This window comes from Budorcas taxicolor, chromosome 4, assembly GCF_023091745.1.
Source record: "Budorcas taxicolor isolate Tak-1 chromosome 4, Takin1.1, whole genome shotgun sequence".
Classification (NCBI taxonomy): Eukaryota; Metazoa; Chordata; class Mammalia; order Artiodactyla; family Bovidae; genus Budorcas; species Budorcas taxicolor.
The window spans coordinates 65,604,536-65,622,290 of NC_068913.1; the positions used below are offsets into that span (position 1 = coordinate 65,604,536).

Genomic DNA, 17,755 nt, shown 5'->3' on the forward strand with positions numbered 1-17,755 from the left:
TAGATACCTAAGCCACCATCCAATCCATCTACCCTCCAGAGAATATGATCTTTGAGGATCCGGTACACATGGGACAGAAAATCTTCATACACAATAATCACTTCAGAATATTATGATGTAGGTGGTCCAGGCTTTGAGAAATAATGATCAGTGGTTTTTTTCTTCTGTATGGAACACACAGAGAATGACTTTTGTATAGCATGCTCGGGAAAACAGAGGAAGCTGCTCATAGCTGGATGAAAATTAGGGGGATGCAACATTTCAGCATACTGGTAACCCACTAGTGGCACCCCACTGAGAAATAAGGAGTGAACACCATGTTATTCAGATAACCAGTAAGTACAGTTTACAACCAAGTTGAGCTTTAAATAGTTTAGGCAGAGGTGGGTATGAAACTGTTTCTCTCTGGTAGGTATTTTTGTGGTAAGACTCTTCTAGGCTGCCAAATTATAGGGGAATTATACATTTAAACAAACACTTGAGCAAGAGGCAGGGTTGATAATCATTGAAGAACCACTCAGGACATCCTCCAAATAGAAGACCTTCACAGCTCCTATCAGTAGGAAGGCAGCGCCCAGATCATCCTTATATACAATGTAGTAGGTGCTCAGAACAGCTTAGTGACTTCCACTCCTCATTGATTTTATCATTTTCTCCTTTCACTGTACAACCCAAATTCTACTATTTTCATTATAGGCAAGAGAAAGAAAATAAAGAGAAAGGTAAAGGGGCAATATTTATATAAAATGAACAGAAGAAAAAGTATTATAAGTTTTCTTTTTAAGAGGTCAGTGACTATAGTCAGTGACTATCTTAATTACAAAAAAAAAAGCTCATGACTATAAATCATTTAAACCAAATATAAATTTCAAATAGCGATAATACAGACCTAAAATGTTTTAAAGACCACTTGATATATGAACATGCAAAGATGAGCAAAAAATATAAGAATAAAATAGAATATTGTTTCTAGTATCAAAATACAAAAATGAAAGCAATGATTTAAGAATTGTTTTCTACAAAGAGAGAGATTAACATAATTTGTCCATTCTGGTAAACAGCTTTTAGATTCAATTTTAAATAATTTTTCTTGCAAATAATTTCTATAAAAGAAAAATTTTCAAAACTGAAAATATTTTGCCAGTTCTACCCTACAACACCTGATTTTGCAACAAATAAAAATAAATTAAATGATACTTTATAATATTTTTCTGAGTCCCAGCAAATATGACAGAATCAACACAGACCAGAAAAATACAAACAACAAAACACAAGTAATAAGTACATTTATCAGCCTGTTACCTAAATATTACTTATAAGGCAAATGATCTTAAAAACTGAGTCAATTTGTTTCAAAAAAAAAAAAAAAACTGGGACATAATCATGACAGTTCACCTAAGTTCTGTAAAGTATACATTTTTTTAAAAATTGTTTTTATTTCATCCCTATAAAATGCTTTGTTCAACGTGCTTGGTGATAAGTTGTTTACCTTGTCCATTTCCAGTATTGTCAACATCAGCCAAACACAAACAGCCTTGATCAAATTCTTCTTTATCTCCCAGAACAGTAGACCACCAATCACGGGCTTTAAATAAAGACATTTTCGTTCACTCTAAAAAGAAAGCATTTATTTATAATCAAAATCCACTTTACAAAGTGCAAGTCACAACAGGATTTATGAATTGATTAACTCCTACAGCATACAGAGCAAACTAAACTTAGACAACTTTGAGAAAAAATATTGTATTTAACTCTAATTTTTTGGTATTTTGTGGACATACGTGAAACCACAACTCCAAATGAGTGGAAACATTAATCAAATATTTTGCCATGCCATTGGAAAGTGAAGCTGAGAAATTATACATTTACGTTGCATCAATTCTCTCCTCTGGGACATTTAGCAGACAACTGCACAAAGTAATATATTCTTTGAAGGATCAAGATCCAAATTCTACCAGCACTAGTCAGCACATAATTCCTAGACAAAACACCTAATTTCCCTTCAGTTTGGTCATTAGAAAGACTGTAGCATCTCCTGTCACAATGAGTTGCTAAGAAGAGCAAATGAGATCAAATGTATCAATGACTAATACTGGAAGGGGTACATTACAAGTACTCAAAAAGTACTCACTCTCTTTCCCCTAACTGTAGAAAGGAAGATGGAAGAGGAAATTCACACCAAAAAAAACAACTAGGAAATGTGGGCTGTAGTCTATTTATAGCACTAATTACCTGTGAGTCCTCAGGCAACTCACGTAACCCCTTTGCACTTTGATTCCTCATCTAAAATGAGTATACACCACCCATACCACTGGGTTACGGATGTGGTGGATGTGAAAGCACACCGGACCTTTTAAACTACAGTACAAACCACACAGGGGGCTTCCCAGGTGGATCAGATGGTAAAGAATCTGCCTGCAATGCAGGAGATCCAGGTTCAATCCCTGGATATGCAAGATCCCCTGGAGAAGGGAATAGCAACCCACTGCAGTATTCTTGCCTAGAGAATTCCATGGACAGAGAAGCCTGACAGGCTGTATGGTCCATGGGGTCACAAAGAGTCAGACATGACTGAGTGACTAACACTTTTTAGGGCTTCCCTGGTGGCTCAGACAGTAAAGAATCCACCCGCAGTGTGGGAGACCTGGGTTCAATTCCTGGGTTGGGAAGATCTCCTAGAGGAGGGCATGGCAACCCACTCCAGTATTCTTGCCTGGAAAATCACCATGGACAGAGGAGAGCCTGGCGGGTTACAGTCTATGGGGTCACAAAGAGTCAGACATGACTGAGCAACTAAGCACACACATAACATACCCATCCTGGGATTCTATGAGAATTTATTTATCTAACATAAACGATGCTTCCTTCAAAATACACTGATTTGAATGATAGTTAGGATAAGCAGTCAACTCTTTTTATTCAAAGAAGCTCTGTTCTATAAGGTGGCAGCAAACATTGAATTTGCAAACACTGAACCGTTGCTTCCAAAGGAAATAGGGGGGTAGAGTCAGGCAAGCTTCTATTCACAGCATTTTCAGCAACCAATCAATATATAATTTTGTTTCTTGTGTGTTTCTATTTAAAGATAGTTTATTTTATATACTGCTGGTTCATTGACATTGATCTCAATGACCAACAACACTTGTAAATCAATCAAAATGCAGGTTCAATCTCTGGCTAGGGAAGATCCCCTGGAGAAGGGCATGGCAACCCACTCCAGTATTGTCTGGAGAATACCATGGACAGAGGAGCCTGGTGGGCTACCGTCCATAGGGTCACAAAGAGTTGGACATGACTGAAGCGACTAAGCACGTACACATACATATGTTTATAGCAGCATTATTCACAAGAGCCAAAGGTAGAAACAAACTACCTGTCCACAGGCAAATAAGTGGATAATCAAAATTTAGTGTATACATACAATGGAATTTTTTTTTTGCTGGAGCAGCACTCTTTTTTGTTGAAGTATAGTTGATTTACAATGTTGTGTCAGTTTCAATGTTGTATAGCAAAGTGATTCAGTTGTGTGTGTGTGTGTGTGTGTGTGTGTGTATAATATATATAGTTTCCATTATGGTTTAGTACAGGATATTGAATATAGTTCCCTGTGCTATACAGTAGGACCTTGTTGTTTATCTATCTTACATATAGTAGTATGTATCTGCTAATCTCAGCTTCCGGATTTATCTTTACCCCGCCTCCCTTTTCCTTTTAGTAACCAGAAGCTTGTTTTCTATGTCTGTGAGTCTGTTTCTGTTTCATAATAAAGTTTGTGTCATATTTTAGACTCCATATATAAGTGCTATCATATTTGCCTTTCTCTGACATTTCATTTAGTATGCTAATCTCTAGGTTCACGCATGTTGCTTCAGATGGCACTATTTCATTCTTTCTATGACTGAGTGGTATTCCACTGTGTGAGAGTGAGTGTGTGTGTGTGTGTGTGTGTGTGTGTGTGTGTGTACCCTGCATCTTCTGTATTCATTCATCTGTTGATGGACAGTTAGGTTACTTCCATATCTTTTGTGTGTGTGTGTGTGCTCAGTCTCGTCCTGCTCTTTGCAACCTCTTCTTTGAGACCTCATAGACTGTACCCCACAAGGCTCCTCTGTCCATGGAATTCTCCAGGCAAGAATATTGGAGTGGGTTGCCATTCCCTTCTCCAGGGTATCTTCCTGACCCAGGGATTGAACCCAGGTCCCCAGGACTGCAGGAGGATTCTTAACCATCTAAGGGAAGCCCGGAAGTCCCAAGAGGTTGCCTTTTCCTTTACTTCATTATTTTTTTATTGAAGTATATGTGAGTTCCAATATTAGTTTCAGGTTATAGCACAGTGATCCAGTATTTTTATAGATTATATTCCACCAAGAGTTATTACAAAGGGATTTCCCTGGTGGTCCAGTGGTTAAGACTCTGTGCTTCCCAGTGCAAGAGGCGTGAGTTTGATCCCTGGTTATGGAACTAAGATTCCACATGCTACGAGCACAACCAAAAAAAAAATTTTTTTACAATATAATGACTATAATTCCCTGTGCTGTACAACTTATCCCTGTTGCTTATCTACCTTTTTAACTTTTTATTGGATTATAGTTGATTTACAAAAAGGTCGCATTTTAAATAATTTCATTTCTGCAACATTTTCAAAATTACAAAATTAAGCTGATGGACAACAGATTAGTGGTTACCAAGGTTAAGAGAGGGTATGACTTTAAAGGATTAATGCAAAGGAATTTCTTTGAGGTGATGAAAAAGTTCTAGAACCAGTCTTGGTGGTGGTTCCAAGGCATAAATTTTATTTCTTAGAACTGCATTCCTACAAAAAAAAAAGTGTATGTAATATAAAACATGGTGAGATTGAAATAAGATCTGTAATTTAGCTATAGCACTAAATAGAGTATAGTTGCTGTTGTTCAGTCGCCCAGTCGTGTCCGACGCTTTGCGACCCCATGGACTGCAGCACGCCAGGCTTCCCTGTCCCTCCCCATCTCCCAAAGTTTGCCCATTGCATTGGTGATGCCAGCCAGCCATCTCATCTTCTGATGCCCTCTTCTCCTTCTGTCCTCAATCTTTCCCAGCATCAAGGACTTTCCAATGAGTCCGGCTATTTGCATCAGATGACCAAAATACTGGAGTTTCAGCTTCAATATCAGTCCCTCAAATGAGTATTCAGGGTTGATCTCCCTTAAGATTGACTGGTTTGATCTCCCTGCTGTCCAAGGAACTCTCAGGAGCCTTCAGCACCACAGTTCAAAGGTGTTAATTCTTCAGCACCCTGCCTTCTTTACGGTCCAGCTCTCACAACCGTACGTGACTACTGGGAAAATCATAGCCTTGACTATTTGCTGGCAGAGTAATCTTTTTGCTTTTCAACACACTGTCTAGCTTCTTCATAGCTTTCCTCCCCAAAAGCAAACGTCTTCTGATTTCGTGGTTGCAGTCACCATCCACAGTGATTTGAGAGCCCAAGAAGAGGAAATCTGTCACTACTTCCACCTTTTCCCCTCTATTTGCCATGAAGCAATGGAGTCAGATGCCATTGTCTTAGTTTTCTTAATATTTAGTTTTAAGCTGGCTCTTTCACTCTCCTTCACCCTCATCAAGAGGCTCTTTACTTCCTCTTCTCTTTCTGCCATTACAGTGATATCATTCACCTATCTGAGGTTGTTGCTGTTTCTCCCACCTATCGTGATTCTAGCTTGTAACTCATCCAGCCGGATATTTCTCATGATGTGCTCAGCATATAGGTTAAACAAACAGGGTGATAGCAGACAGCCCTGTCGTACTCCTTTCTCAATCTTGAACCAATCAGTTGTTCCATGCAGGGTTCTAATTGTTGACTCTTGACCCGCATACAGGTTTATCAGGAGACAGGTAAGATGCTCTGGTATTCTCATCTCTTTAAGAGCTTTCCTCAGTTTATTATGATCCACACAGTTGAAGGCTTTGGCATAGTCAATCAAACAGAGGTAGGTGTTTTTCTGGACTTTCCTAGCTTTCTCTATGATTCAGTGAATGTTGGCAATTTGATCTCTGGTTCCTCTTCCTTTTCCAAACCCAGCTTGGACATCTGGAAGTTCCTGGTTCACATAATGCTAAAGCATAGCATGAAAGATTTTAAGCATGACCTTACTAGCATGGTCCAATGATTAGCACATTCTTTAGTACTACTCTTCTTGGGAACTGGGATGAGGACTGACCTTTTCCAGTCCTGTGGCCACTACTGGGTCTTCCAGATTTGCTGACATATTGAATGCAACACCTTAATGGCATCATCCTTTAGGGTTTTGAATAGTTCTACTAGAATTCCATCGCATCCACTAGCTCTATTAACAGCAATGCTTCCTAAGGTCCACTTGACTTTGCTCTCCAGAATGTCTGGCTCTGGGTGAGTGACCACACCATCGTAGTAATCCAATTCATTAACATCTTTTCTGTACAGTTCTTCTATGTATTCTTTCCATCTCTTCTTGATCTCTTCAATAATCAGGGGAAAGACTAGAGAGTTCTTCAAGAAAATTGGAGATATCAAGGGAACATTTTGCCCAAAGATGGGCACAATAAAGGACAGAAACAATGGGGACCTAGTAGACACTGGATAGATCAAGCAGAGATGGAAAGAATACACAGAAGAACTGTCCAAAAACGATCTTAATGAACAGTATTACTATGATGGTCTTGGGTGGCCCTACATGGCATAGCTCAACATTTACTGTACTAATGTCAATTTAATGGCTTTGATAACTGTACTTTATCACTGGGAAACCACTATTTTTGCAGCTTCTATGTGATCATAAAATCCTTTCAAAGTGACAATTTTAAAGAAACAACAGGGTAGGGGAGAAAGAAAATTCCATGTAAGGCCCTCTCTTTATGTTAAAAAAGAAAGCAGTCAGGTAAAGGCAAGGGATTGATGAAAATGAAGGAAAAATACCTAGCAGGTAAGTAAACCTGTCATGAGTTTTAACATGTGGGAGAGTTTCTGAAAAACCATCTGTATCACCTGTTATTAATAATGGCACTATGTAAAACCATACAGATTGCCAGATGACTAAACTTCAAATCTCATAGCAAATATTCAAAACCATAATAAACACTTCTATTATACTTTTATTGAATTTTTTAATTTGAGAGGGATGTACCAGTATTTAATAAATGCCATATATTCCCATTACATACTTGAGATACATTGGAAAATTGTAACACATCATACCATTGGACTGCCACAATAAAGACACATCATTCTCTTGCAGCCCAGGGAAGAATATGACCCCAATTCAACACCATTCAATGATTCACTAGGAGGTCTCAGAACACTCAGCATATAGTCATCATCATGGCTATGATAATGATGGATATGATTACTTCAAAGGACAAGAAGCATAATTGGGAAGGGCGAAAAGTGTATGTACCTATAGTTAGAATATAAACACACATATGACTTCATCAGATGAAAATACCTATTATGTGAATATGGCCTTAAAACTTTTGTTAGTGAACAAATTTTTTCAGCCTGCTAGAATAAAGGTGGGTAGGGGGAGGAATCTCCAATATGAAAAACTAACTCTCCAACACTGTGTATAAATGGAACAGTTCTAAATCAAGCAGTAATTTCTCATGGACTTCTATCATAAAATTGAATATCTGTTCTTATTAACAAAATACAACTGGCAACATTTAGTTCCTTCCTGTTTCTCCTGCTCTACCAATTTCTCCTTAGACAAGTACCACTTCATTAGCTTCTGAAAGTCCTCCTTTTCTAGATTATTTAGCTTTGCTACCCCAAGTGTAGTCCCTGGACTAGCAGGTCAGCATCACCCAAGAGCTTGTGAAAGTTGAGAATCCCAACTCCACCCCAAACAACATCCGCAAGTGATTCACATGCACCTTGAAGTTTGAAAACCACTAGTTGAACTGATACCTGAGAGCCTATGCGGATGTTTTCTTATAGCAATGCTCTACTTCTCTTCCTTTTTACTGTGACCCCTACCACTAGTCATCTTTCAAAAGTTCAGGAAAAAAAACTCATTTTTAAAATCAACAGCCTCCACAGCTAGAAGGTACTTACCAATGAGATAGTCTTCTCATTCTATAGGTATATGACTCCCCTCAGTTCAGTTCAGTTCAGTCGCTCAGTCGCGTCTGATCTTTGCGACCCCATGGACCAAAGCACGCCAGGTCTCCCTGTCCATCACCAACTCCCAGAGTTTACCCAACTCATGTCCACTGAGTCAGTGATGCCATGCAACCATCTAATCCTCTGTCGTCCCCTTCTCCTTCAGCCTTCAATCTTTCCCAGCATCAGGGTCTTTTCAAATGAGTCAGCTCTTCGCATCAGGTGGCCAAAATATTGGAGTTTCAGCTTCAGCATCAGTCCTTCCAATGAACACCCAGGACTGATCTCCTTTAGGATGGACTGGTTGGATCTCCTTGCAGTCCAAGGGACTCTTCAAGAGTCTTCTCCAACACCACAGTTCAAAAGCATCAATTCTTTGGCGCTCAGCTTTCTTTATAGTCCAACTCTCACATCCATACAGGACCACTGAAAAAACCATAGCCTTGACTAGACGGCCCTTTGTTGGCAAAGTAATGTCTCTGTTTTTTAATATGCTGTCTAGGTTGGTCATAACTTTCCTTCCAAGGAGTAAGCATCGTTTAATTTCATGGCTGCAGTCACCATCTGCAGTGATTTTGGAGCCCCAAAAAATAAAGTCTGACACTGTTTCCACTGTTTCCCCATCTATTTCCCATGAAGTGATAGGACTGGATGCCATGATCTTAGTTTTCTGAATATTGAGCTTTAAGCCAACTTTCTCACTCTCCTCTTTCACTTTCATCAAGAGACTCTTTAGTTCTTCTTCACTTTCTGCCATAAGGGTGGTGTTATCTGCATATCTGAGATTACTGATATTTCTCCCGGCAATCTTGATTCCAGCTTGTGCTTCATCCAGCCCAGCATTTGACATGATGTACTCTGCATATAAGTTAAATAAGCAGGGTGACAATATACAGCCTTGACCTACTCCTTTTCTATTTGGAACCAATCTGTTGTTCCATGTCCAGCTCTAACTGTTGTTTCCGGACCTGCATATAGGTTTCTCAAGAGGCAGGTCAGGTGGTCTGGTATTCCCATCTCTTTTAGAATTTTCCACAGTTTATTGCGATCCACATAGTCAAAGGCTTTGGCATAATCAATAAAGCAGAAATAGATGTTTTTCTGGAACTCTCTTGCTTTTTCCATGATCCGGTGGATGTTGGCAATTTGATCTCTGGTTCCTCTGCCTTTTCTAAAACCAGCCTGAACATCTGGAAGTTCATGGTTCATGTATTGTGGAAGCCTGGCTTGGAGAATTTTGAGCATTACTTTACTAGCGTGTGAGATGAGTGCAATTGTGACGTAGTTTGAGCATTCTTTGGCATTGCCTTTCTTTAGGACTGGAATGAAAACTGACCTTTTCCAGCCCTGTGGCTATTGTTGAGTTTTCCAAATTTGCTGACATATTGAGTGCAGCACTTTCACAGCATCATCTTTCAGGGTTTGAAACAGCTCAACCGGAATTCCATCACCTCCACTAGCTTTGTTAGTAGTGATGCTTTCTAAGGCCCACTTGACTTCACATTCCAGGATGTCTGGCTCTAGATTAGTGATCACACCATCATGATTATCTGGGTCATGAAGATCTTTTTTGTACAGTTCTTCTGTGTATTCTTGCCACCTCCTCTTAGTATCTTCTGCTTCAGTTAGGTCCATACCATTTCTGTCCTTTATCGAGCCCATCTTTGCATGAAATGTTCCCTTGGTATCTCTAATTTTCTTGAAGAGATTGTAGTCTTTCCCATGCTATTGTTTTCCTCTATTTCTTTGCACTGACCACTGAGGAAGGCTTTCTTATCTCTCCTTGCTACTCTTTGGAACTCTGCATTCACATAGGTATATCTTTCCTTTTCTCCTTTGTTTTTCACTTCTCTTCTTTTCAGAGCTACTTGTAAAGCCTCCTCAGACAGCCATTTTGCTTTTTTTGCATTTCTTTTCCTTGGGGATAGTCTTGATCCCTGTTTAAATTACAGAGCTAATGACAGAAGCATTTCTGCATACCCTCTCCAGGTCTCTAGACCTGGTTTTATTAGGCTGTCATTGCCTGCAATTTAATATCTGAAACACTGAAAAAGCATGGGTCACTTAGAGGGTTTTTTTGTTTTGCTTTGTTGTAATTTTTAAAAAGGTGGGGGGGGGTGCTATTTTTAAACCTAGGTCCAACAAATGGCTCTTCTTCACAGGACCGCAGCTACTTTATTTCAGACCAACTTACCTTCATACTAGGGCAAAACATAAGGTAATACATAGCGAGCATGACAGTCAGTCGTATCTGACTCTCTGTGACCCCACGGACTGTAGCCCACCAGGGTCCTCTGTCCATGGAATTTTCAGGCAAGAATACTGGAGTGGGTTGTCACTTCCTTCTCCAGGGGTTCTTCCCCATCCAGGGATCAAACCCACGTCTCCTGCTTGCCAGTCGTATTCTTTAACACTGTGCCACCTGGGAAGCCCTAATATATAGCAGAACTGCATGAATTACATTACATCACAGTTCAGCACACTGGTTCGCCCAAGACCCAGGTGTTATCATTTACCATTGTGGACAATCAACTGCTGAACAAGGTCTGCTGCTAAATTAATGAACAATAGGAAAGCTAACGATTTGAACTGATGGCCAGTAGCGTGTCTCCCAGTGCCTCTCTTTTCCATTTCAAAGGCAGAAGCAGAGAACGGTGCACTGCTCACTCCCCAAAAACTTAACAAAACACAAACCCTCATTTGTGCTAAATTTGGACATCATTAATTTCCTTTCTTCAAAAATTGGTGTATTTTTACATGATAGCTTAGGCTGCAGGACAAAAGATTTCAAAGGCGAGTTCCTCTCCACTTTGGCTTCATACATTGGACAGCAAGTCTGAACAAGGTTGCTAGATATCCCTGCTTATCTGCAAAAAAAAAAAAAAAAGCTTAATCTCTTGGCTTGAAAAATAAAACACACCTACAAAAAAATTCTCTTTGCACATATCAGCTGTGTTCCTAATAACCTTATACATAATCATTTTTATTGCTCACTCACTCAGTCACTTCAGTTGTGTCGGACTCTGGAACCCTATGGACTGTAGCCCGCCAGGCTCCTCTGTCCGTGGGGATTCTCCAGGCAAGAATACTGGAGTGGGTTGCCATGCCCTCCTCCAGGCGATCTTTCTGACCCAGGGAGCAAACCCATGTCTCTTTGCATCTCCTGCATTGACAGGGAGGTTGTTTACCACTAGCACCACCTACTTGCTCTTAAATATAAGTCTTACAGACTCCAGAGCACACTGATATCTAATGGAACTCTGATGAAATCTTGTGATAATATAGGTATTTCTCCCATAACCATATGTTATACAACTTAAAGTTTCAGAGAATTCCACTTTCAGCATGACATGTGAGAAGTTCCATGGGCCCACTTCCCTGTGAAACTCTGAAAATTATTCTTTAAAACAATCATTTAACATCTCTGGAAGTTGTCCTAGGAGCATACAGCAAATAAAGAAACGCTAAAAATCTAAAACTCAGTAAGAACAGTAAGAGTCTGTAATACTTAAACTAACACTCCCTCCTCCATACTCCTAGTTCAGCAAGACAGTACTGCACTCCAGACTGGTATAGCCAAGAACCCTCTCCCCACAGCTCCCAATCAGAAAATCATTTTCCCAGGAGGGGCAGGACATCAGCCTTATTTGTCCTGCTGCCACCTATCTGTTACTGACTATAGAAGACATTGAAAATTTAAGCAGACTTATAAAAAGTAGAAAGACTGAAGTAGTAATCAAAAAACTACCTACAAAAAAAGACCAGGCTCAAAGAAAAAAAGGGAGGAAAGACTAAGCTCAGATGGTAAATTCCACCAAATGTTTTTTAAAAATTAACACCAATTGTTCACTAATCTCTCCAAAAAATAAAAGAGGAGGGGTCACTTCCCAACTCATTCTATGAAACTAGTGTTACACTGATAACAAAACTAGACAAATACAAGAAAAGAAAACTATGGACCAGTGTCTCTTACAAATATGTATGTAAAAATCTTCAACACAACACCAGCAATGTGAATCAAGCAACATATGATTAGAATTAAACACCATGGCCAAGTGTAATTTACCCTCAGGAAAGCAATGTTAGTTTAACACCCAAAATTATTTAAGAAAATATACCAAAACTATAAAGTAAAATTTAAAAAACACCTGATCATATAAACAGAGTCAGAAAAAGCATTTGACAAAATCCAAAACTCTTCAATTGTAAAAACTCTTGATGAAAGAAATTTTCACATATGAGATATGAGGAAGTCATTCTGGCTTAAAATATAATTAAATTTAAACTTTACATGAACTAGAGCAGCCTGTCAAATAGCCTGTCTTATAACCTGTCAAATATGCATGGTACATCTGCTTTAATCATTAAAGAAAAGAGTGCATCTAAAAATCAAAATGGAGTAACTGTGATTCAGACATCCAGAATGGAGCCAGATGGCCATGGTGGGTGTATTTCATTCATGTCACTGCATCACTGAGAACTTAGATTATCTGAACTGTATCAAACTCAACAATACATGCAGAAGTTTTCAAAACAATATCTGCTAACAGCTACCAGCTGCAACCTTATAATCTCAAAGTCTTTCCTCATGACTATGCAACCATTTCAAACCCCAATAAATCCTTGCTTAACAAGCATCCTTCCAAGCTCCAATCCTAATTCTTCACAAACAACTTACATAACTTTGTGGTTATAAAGTTGTAACTTCTTGAATCTGTGTCTCCCAGGCTGTGGCCCTCAGTCTGGCTCAAATAAAGCTCTTCTATTCTTATTATAGATCATTTATGGATTATTAGCACCTATGTTTTCAACATACTAGGATAGAAAGGAACTTCCTCAAACAGAAAGAGAACACTTACATGCGAAACTCATAGTTTATACCGTACTTAATGGTGAATGACTGGATGCTCTCTCCCTAATATCAGACACAAGTCTAGGATGTCCTTCTGAACCACTTCATTTGACTGTTATATTAGAGGCTGTAAATTAGCCAATTAAGTGGGAGAAAAAGGCTTACAGATTGGAAAGGAAGAAGTAAAACTACTTACAGATGACATGATCTTGTATATAGAAAATCCTCAAGAATTCAGTAAAAACAAACAAACAAACAAACAAAAACTATTAGAGCTAGTAAACAACTCAGTAAGGTTGAAGGATACAAGATCAACATAACAGAAATCAACTGTATTTCTATATACTGGCAATGAACAATCCGAAAATAAGAAACAACTGCATTTACAATAGCATCCAAAGAATAAAACACTTAGGAATAAAAGTAACAAAAGACATAAAATATATATTCTGAAAACTACAAAATATAGTCAAAAGAAAAAAGATCTAAACAGGAAAATACACCATGTTCATGGTTCTGAAGCGTTAACATTATTAAGATGGCAATACTTCCCTAATTGATCTCCACATTCAATGCAATCCCTACCAGATTTCCACATGGCTTCTTTGTACAAATTGGCAGGCTTCTGATGAAATTCTTATAGAATTGCCAGGGACTCAGGATGGTCAAAATAATCTTTTAAAAGAAGAACAAAATTGGAGAACTCATATTTCCCCCCATTTCAAAAATTACTACAAAGCAATGGTTATCAGGACAGTATGGTACTGGCATTATGAGTAGACAGAGACAAATGAAAAACAAGTGAGAGTTCAGAAATAAACTCATGCTTATAGGAGCCTTACTCATAATACCCAAAAGGTGTAAATGACCCAACTGCCCACCAATTAATGAATATACAAATGCAAAGTAGCATAGCCATACAGTAGAATATTAGTCAGAGATGAAAGGAATGGAGTAACATGGATGAAACTTGAAAACATTACTTCAAGAGAAAGAAGCCAATCACAAAAGACCACATATTATATGATTCCATTTATATAAAATGTACAGAATACACAAATCCATAGAGACAAAGTAAATTGGTGGTTTCTTAGGTTTAAAGGACAGGAGAAGACAGGAAAGCTATAAGCTCAGGGTACAAGGTTTCTTTCTGAGGTGATAAAAATATTCTAAGATTTACTGTCATGCAACTGATGGTTGCACATATCTGTGAATAGATTAAAAAAATTGAATTGTATACATTAAATGGTTTAATTGTATGGCATGTGAGTTATATTTCAATAAAGCTGCTATTTTTTAAAGAGTACATAGTGATGAACACATGGGGGATTGCTTTACTATTATTTGTGTTTTTGTTTATGTTTAAAATTTCCCATAATAAAAATAATAAAATAATATTTTACTCTCTTTAATAATTGAGTGACTTTATTTTTATTTTTCATTTGCTAAAATCAGTTCAGTTCAGTTCAGTCGCTCAGTGTTTTATTTTTTCTTTGGCTGCACTGGGTCTTCCTCGTGGCATGCAGGATCTTCGAACTTCATTGCAGCATGTGGGATCTTTACTTGCAGCATGTGAGATCTAGTTCCCTAAGCAGGTATCGAACCCAAGCCCCCTGCACTGGGAGCATGGAGTCCTGGTCACTGGATCAAAAGGAAGTCCCAAAGTTTCACCTTTTTAAAATTAGGATACTCCTGTATTTTGGCCACATTTACCACTCTATCAGAAGAACAATAGGTTGGCAAATTAAATTCAGAAGATTAGCAAAATAAATTCTACCCTTTCTCCTAGAAGGACATCCTACCCCATTGACAGAGAAAAAAAATTAACCATAAATTAAAACTCATATAAAATGCTAATTCATTTTCCAAGTTCAAAAACATACAGGTCTTGACTTAAACATATTAAGGTAAGCAGTTGGGTGGCAGAGGTCTATTACTGGCAGGAAAGGAAGAAAGGAACAATGGTAATAAGGCATTTTCAGCCATGAAATATGGCTTTTTTGTTACAAAAACAAATTTAAAATATTCCAAATAACAAAAGTTTAATACGCATAAATTGATTTTAATTCTATTTAATTGTCTTCAATAAAAGTAAGAAATAAAAATTTGCATTTTATCCCCTATTCACTCAGTGTTAATTTCCAGATTCTTAATGATTTTCTGTTTTTTGCCTGTTGTGCTTAGTCACTTTGTCATGTTCAACTCTTTGCAACCCTTTAGACTGTAGCCAACCAGGCTCCTCTGTCCATGAGATTTTTCAGGCTAGAATTTTTGAATGGGCTGCCATTTTCCTCCTCCAGGGGATATTCCTGACCCAGAGATAGAACCTGCATCTCCTTTGTATCCTGCATTGTAAGCAGACTCTTTACCCACTGAGTTATCAGGGAAGCCCTTTTCTGTTTTTAAATAAATGTAAAATAAAAACCAAATATCAGATTTTTCATGGCTATCACCTCCCTTCACTAGAAAAGAAAATAATAGCTAACATTTACTAAGCATTTACCAAGGTCCCAGGTGCCGTTCTAAGTGCTTTGCAAGTATTCTAATCTTCATAACAAAACTACAAAGTAAACCACAGATACTATTTTATAGGTATTCTTGAACAAAGAGAGGTTAAGAAACCTGCCCAACTGATCACAACTATCAATACCAAGAAGTTGGAAGTAACACTCAAAACCAGACTATCTACTGATAAATAAGTGCAGCCACCTCACAACAATTAAAAAGCTATAACTCTGTTAACGTTAATTCTAATCACTGTGAGTTCAGACTTCAGGAAAGTATCTCCCATATTTAATTAAAATTTTAAAGGATGATTGGAAAACAATAATTAGAAGGTTTTAACAGATGCATATTATAAACAGCCGCAAAAGACTGATTTCTTAGACCTTATTAGAATATTAAATAAGAACGCACCTCTTTATCCCTTAATCTCCAGAAATTCTCTTCCATAATTCTTTTTTGTTTTTAATACTTATATATATATGTTATCTCTCACACCAAGTTTACTCAGATTTAGTTTTCCTTTAAGACGTGGGTGTTTTAAAACCTCATTTGCTTGGTCCGAAAGTATGGAAGGATGGCTAGATGAACAGCTATGGCAATAATAACCCCAAGAATCTTCTGGAAGGAACACGTGGGTGAGATGGCAGATGCTGAAATTAGGAGGCTAAGACATTGACACTACTGCTCTTCATTTCAGGAGCTTTATTTTCTCCATGTCATGCTAGTGCTGCCTCGAATTTTGGAAAACACTGGTCAGGTCTTCCAGTCCAGGCAAGATAACAAACGCACAGAATTAGAAGAATGTTGCTTTTGAAGACAATATTATAGACTCAATGCTAGAATTTTAATAAAAGCCACAAAAGAGGAAAGATCACAGGAGAGGGAGTTGGACAGACCTCAACTGTATGACCTTAGACAAGTCTCTTCCTCTAGATTCCCAGTTGTTCTGGGAAGATGGGAGAATAAAATAGCCTAACACATGTAACTACCTACCCCAATGCTCAATCCATAGGAAGCATTCAAAAAATGTCAGATAAGTGTCAGTAGTAACCTCGAAGTAGTAATAGCAGTAGTGTTGGTGGTGGTTATGGTATGTTCCGAGCAAGACAAAATTACAAATGTGAATGTGAACAACGGTCCCTCTGGAACGAAGATTTAAACTGAAGTTGAAAAGAATGATAGTAACTTTTCATTAATCAGCAAGAATGCTTTGTGTTTCAATAATTTTTGAGAATTCCTTATCCTGAGGGATAAGATCTGCTACAAACTTCAAAAGTTGCAAAGCTTTAAAAATTACTATATCTTATTGATACTGGATTTTTTTTGTCCCTTCAAAGAAGATTTCCATCCATAAGTCTCACCAAAAACATAAGTGTGTGGTTGTAATTTAAGAACAACAATTACTCATAATTACAGAAAATGAAAAATTCCTTAAACTTATAACTTGTAAATCATTTGCAGAATTTACAAAGTTTCTTTTATATATTATTCTAAATAATAGTTCAATCTATTTACCAAAAAAATCTTCAACAAATAATCTCTTTACGTATTTGCAGCAAATACAAATACATAAAGAGGTTAGAAAAATCTCTCCCTCTCTGAATACTCACAGACTTTAGCTAAGACTCATCCTTTTCCCTCCAGCATCCTCAAATTGTGGATGTCTGTGATATGGTTTCATTTTTAAACTAAAAGTGAGATGGATGGGGGGGGGGGGGGCGTGCAGGCAGGAAAGATCCTCAAAATTGGAGTCAATTGCAGGGCATTTAACTGGGGAAGAGAGAGAGATCACTTCAGTTCATCTAGACTGCTGTGGTCTGCAGTGTCAAAGAGAGAAGAAGAAGGAATAATCCTATTGCAAGAAGGAATTAAGGGGTATTAGTACATGCATCCTACTTCAGTCACAGGCTGGAAACTGCTTTGACCGTTTGTTCAGAAGACTTGTTGAAGGGTCACAGGAGAATGCTTGTGCACCATGTGACACTCCTGATTGGAATCTTTAAAAATTCGTATCACCTTTTTTTGACATTCACAGGATCACACACACACACATTGTTCTGGCTGTTGTCTTTTGAATGCAAACATATTCCATAAGAAATCTGTTATCCTCTATCTCCCAAAACCATTACATGGCATCAGAGAATCAATCTGATCAAAATATATATATATAATAAAATAAAACACGGAAAGGGCATTCATGAATCCAATGTTTAATTCTAGACATACTTCCTTACCTGATGCTGAATCAGGTGGGTCCTGCCCCACCGTCCTTCGCGGTCTCTACA

General features: G+C 38.0%; 1 protein-coding gene across 1 annotated transcript in view; it reads right to left on the reverse strand.

Moving 5' to 3' along the window:
• Nucleotides 1-17,755, reverse strand: part of BBS9 (Bardet-Biedl syndrome 9) — a 469,654-nt gene extending 451,899 nt beyond the window's left edge. Inside the window, exons 1-2 of the mRNA XM_052638544.1 lie at nt 17,705-17,755; nt 1,490-1,612 (exon numbers count right to left, since the gene is read on the reverse strand). Coding sequence (XP_052494504.1) covers nt 1,490-1,601 — 112 coding nt within the window. The 5' untranslated portion in view covers nt 1,602-1,612; nt 17,705-17,755. The remainder of the gene's footprint in view (nt 1-1,489; nt 1,613-17,704) is intronic.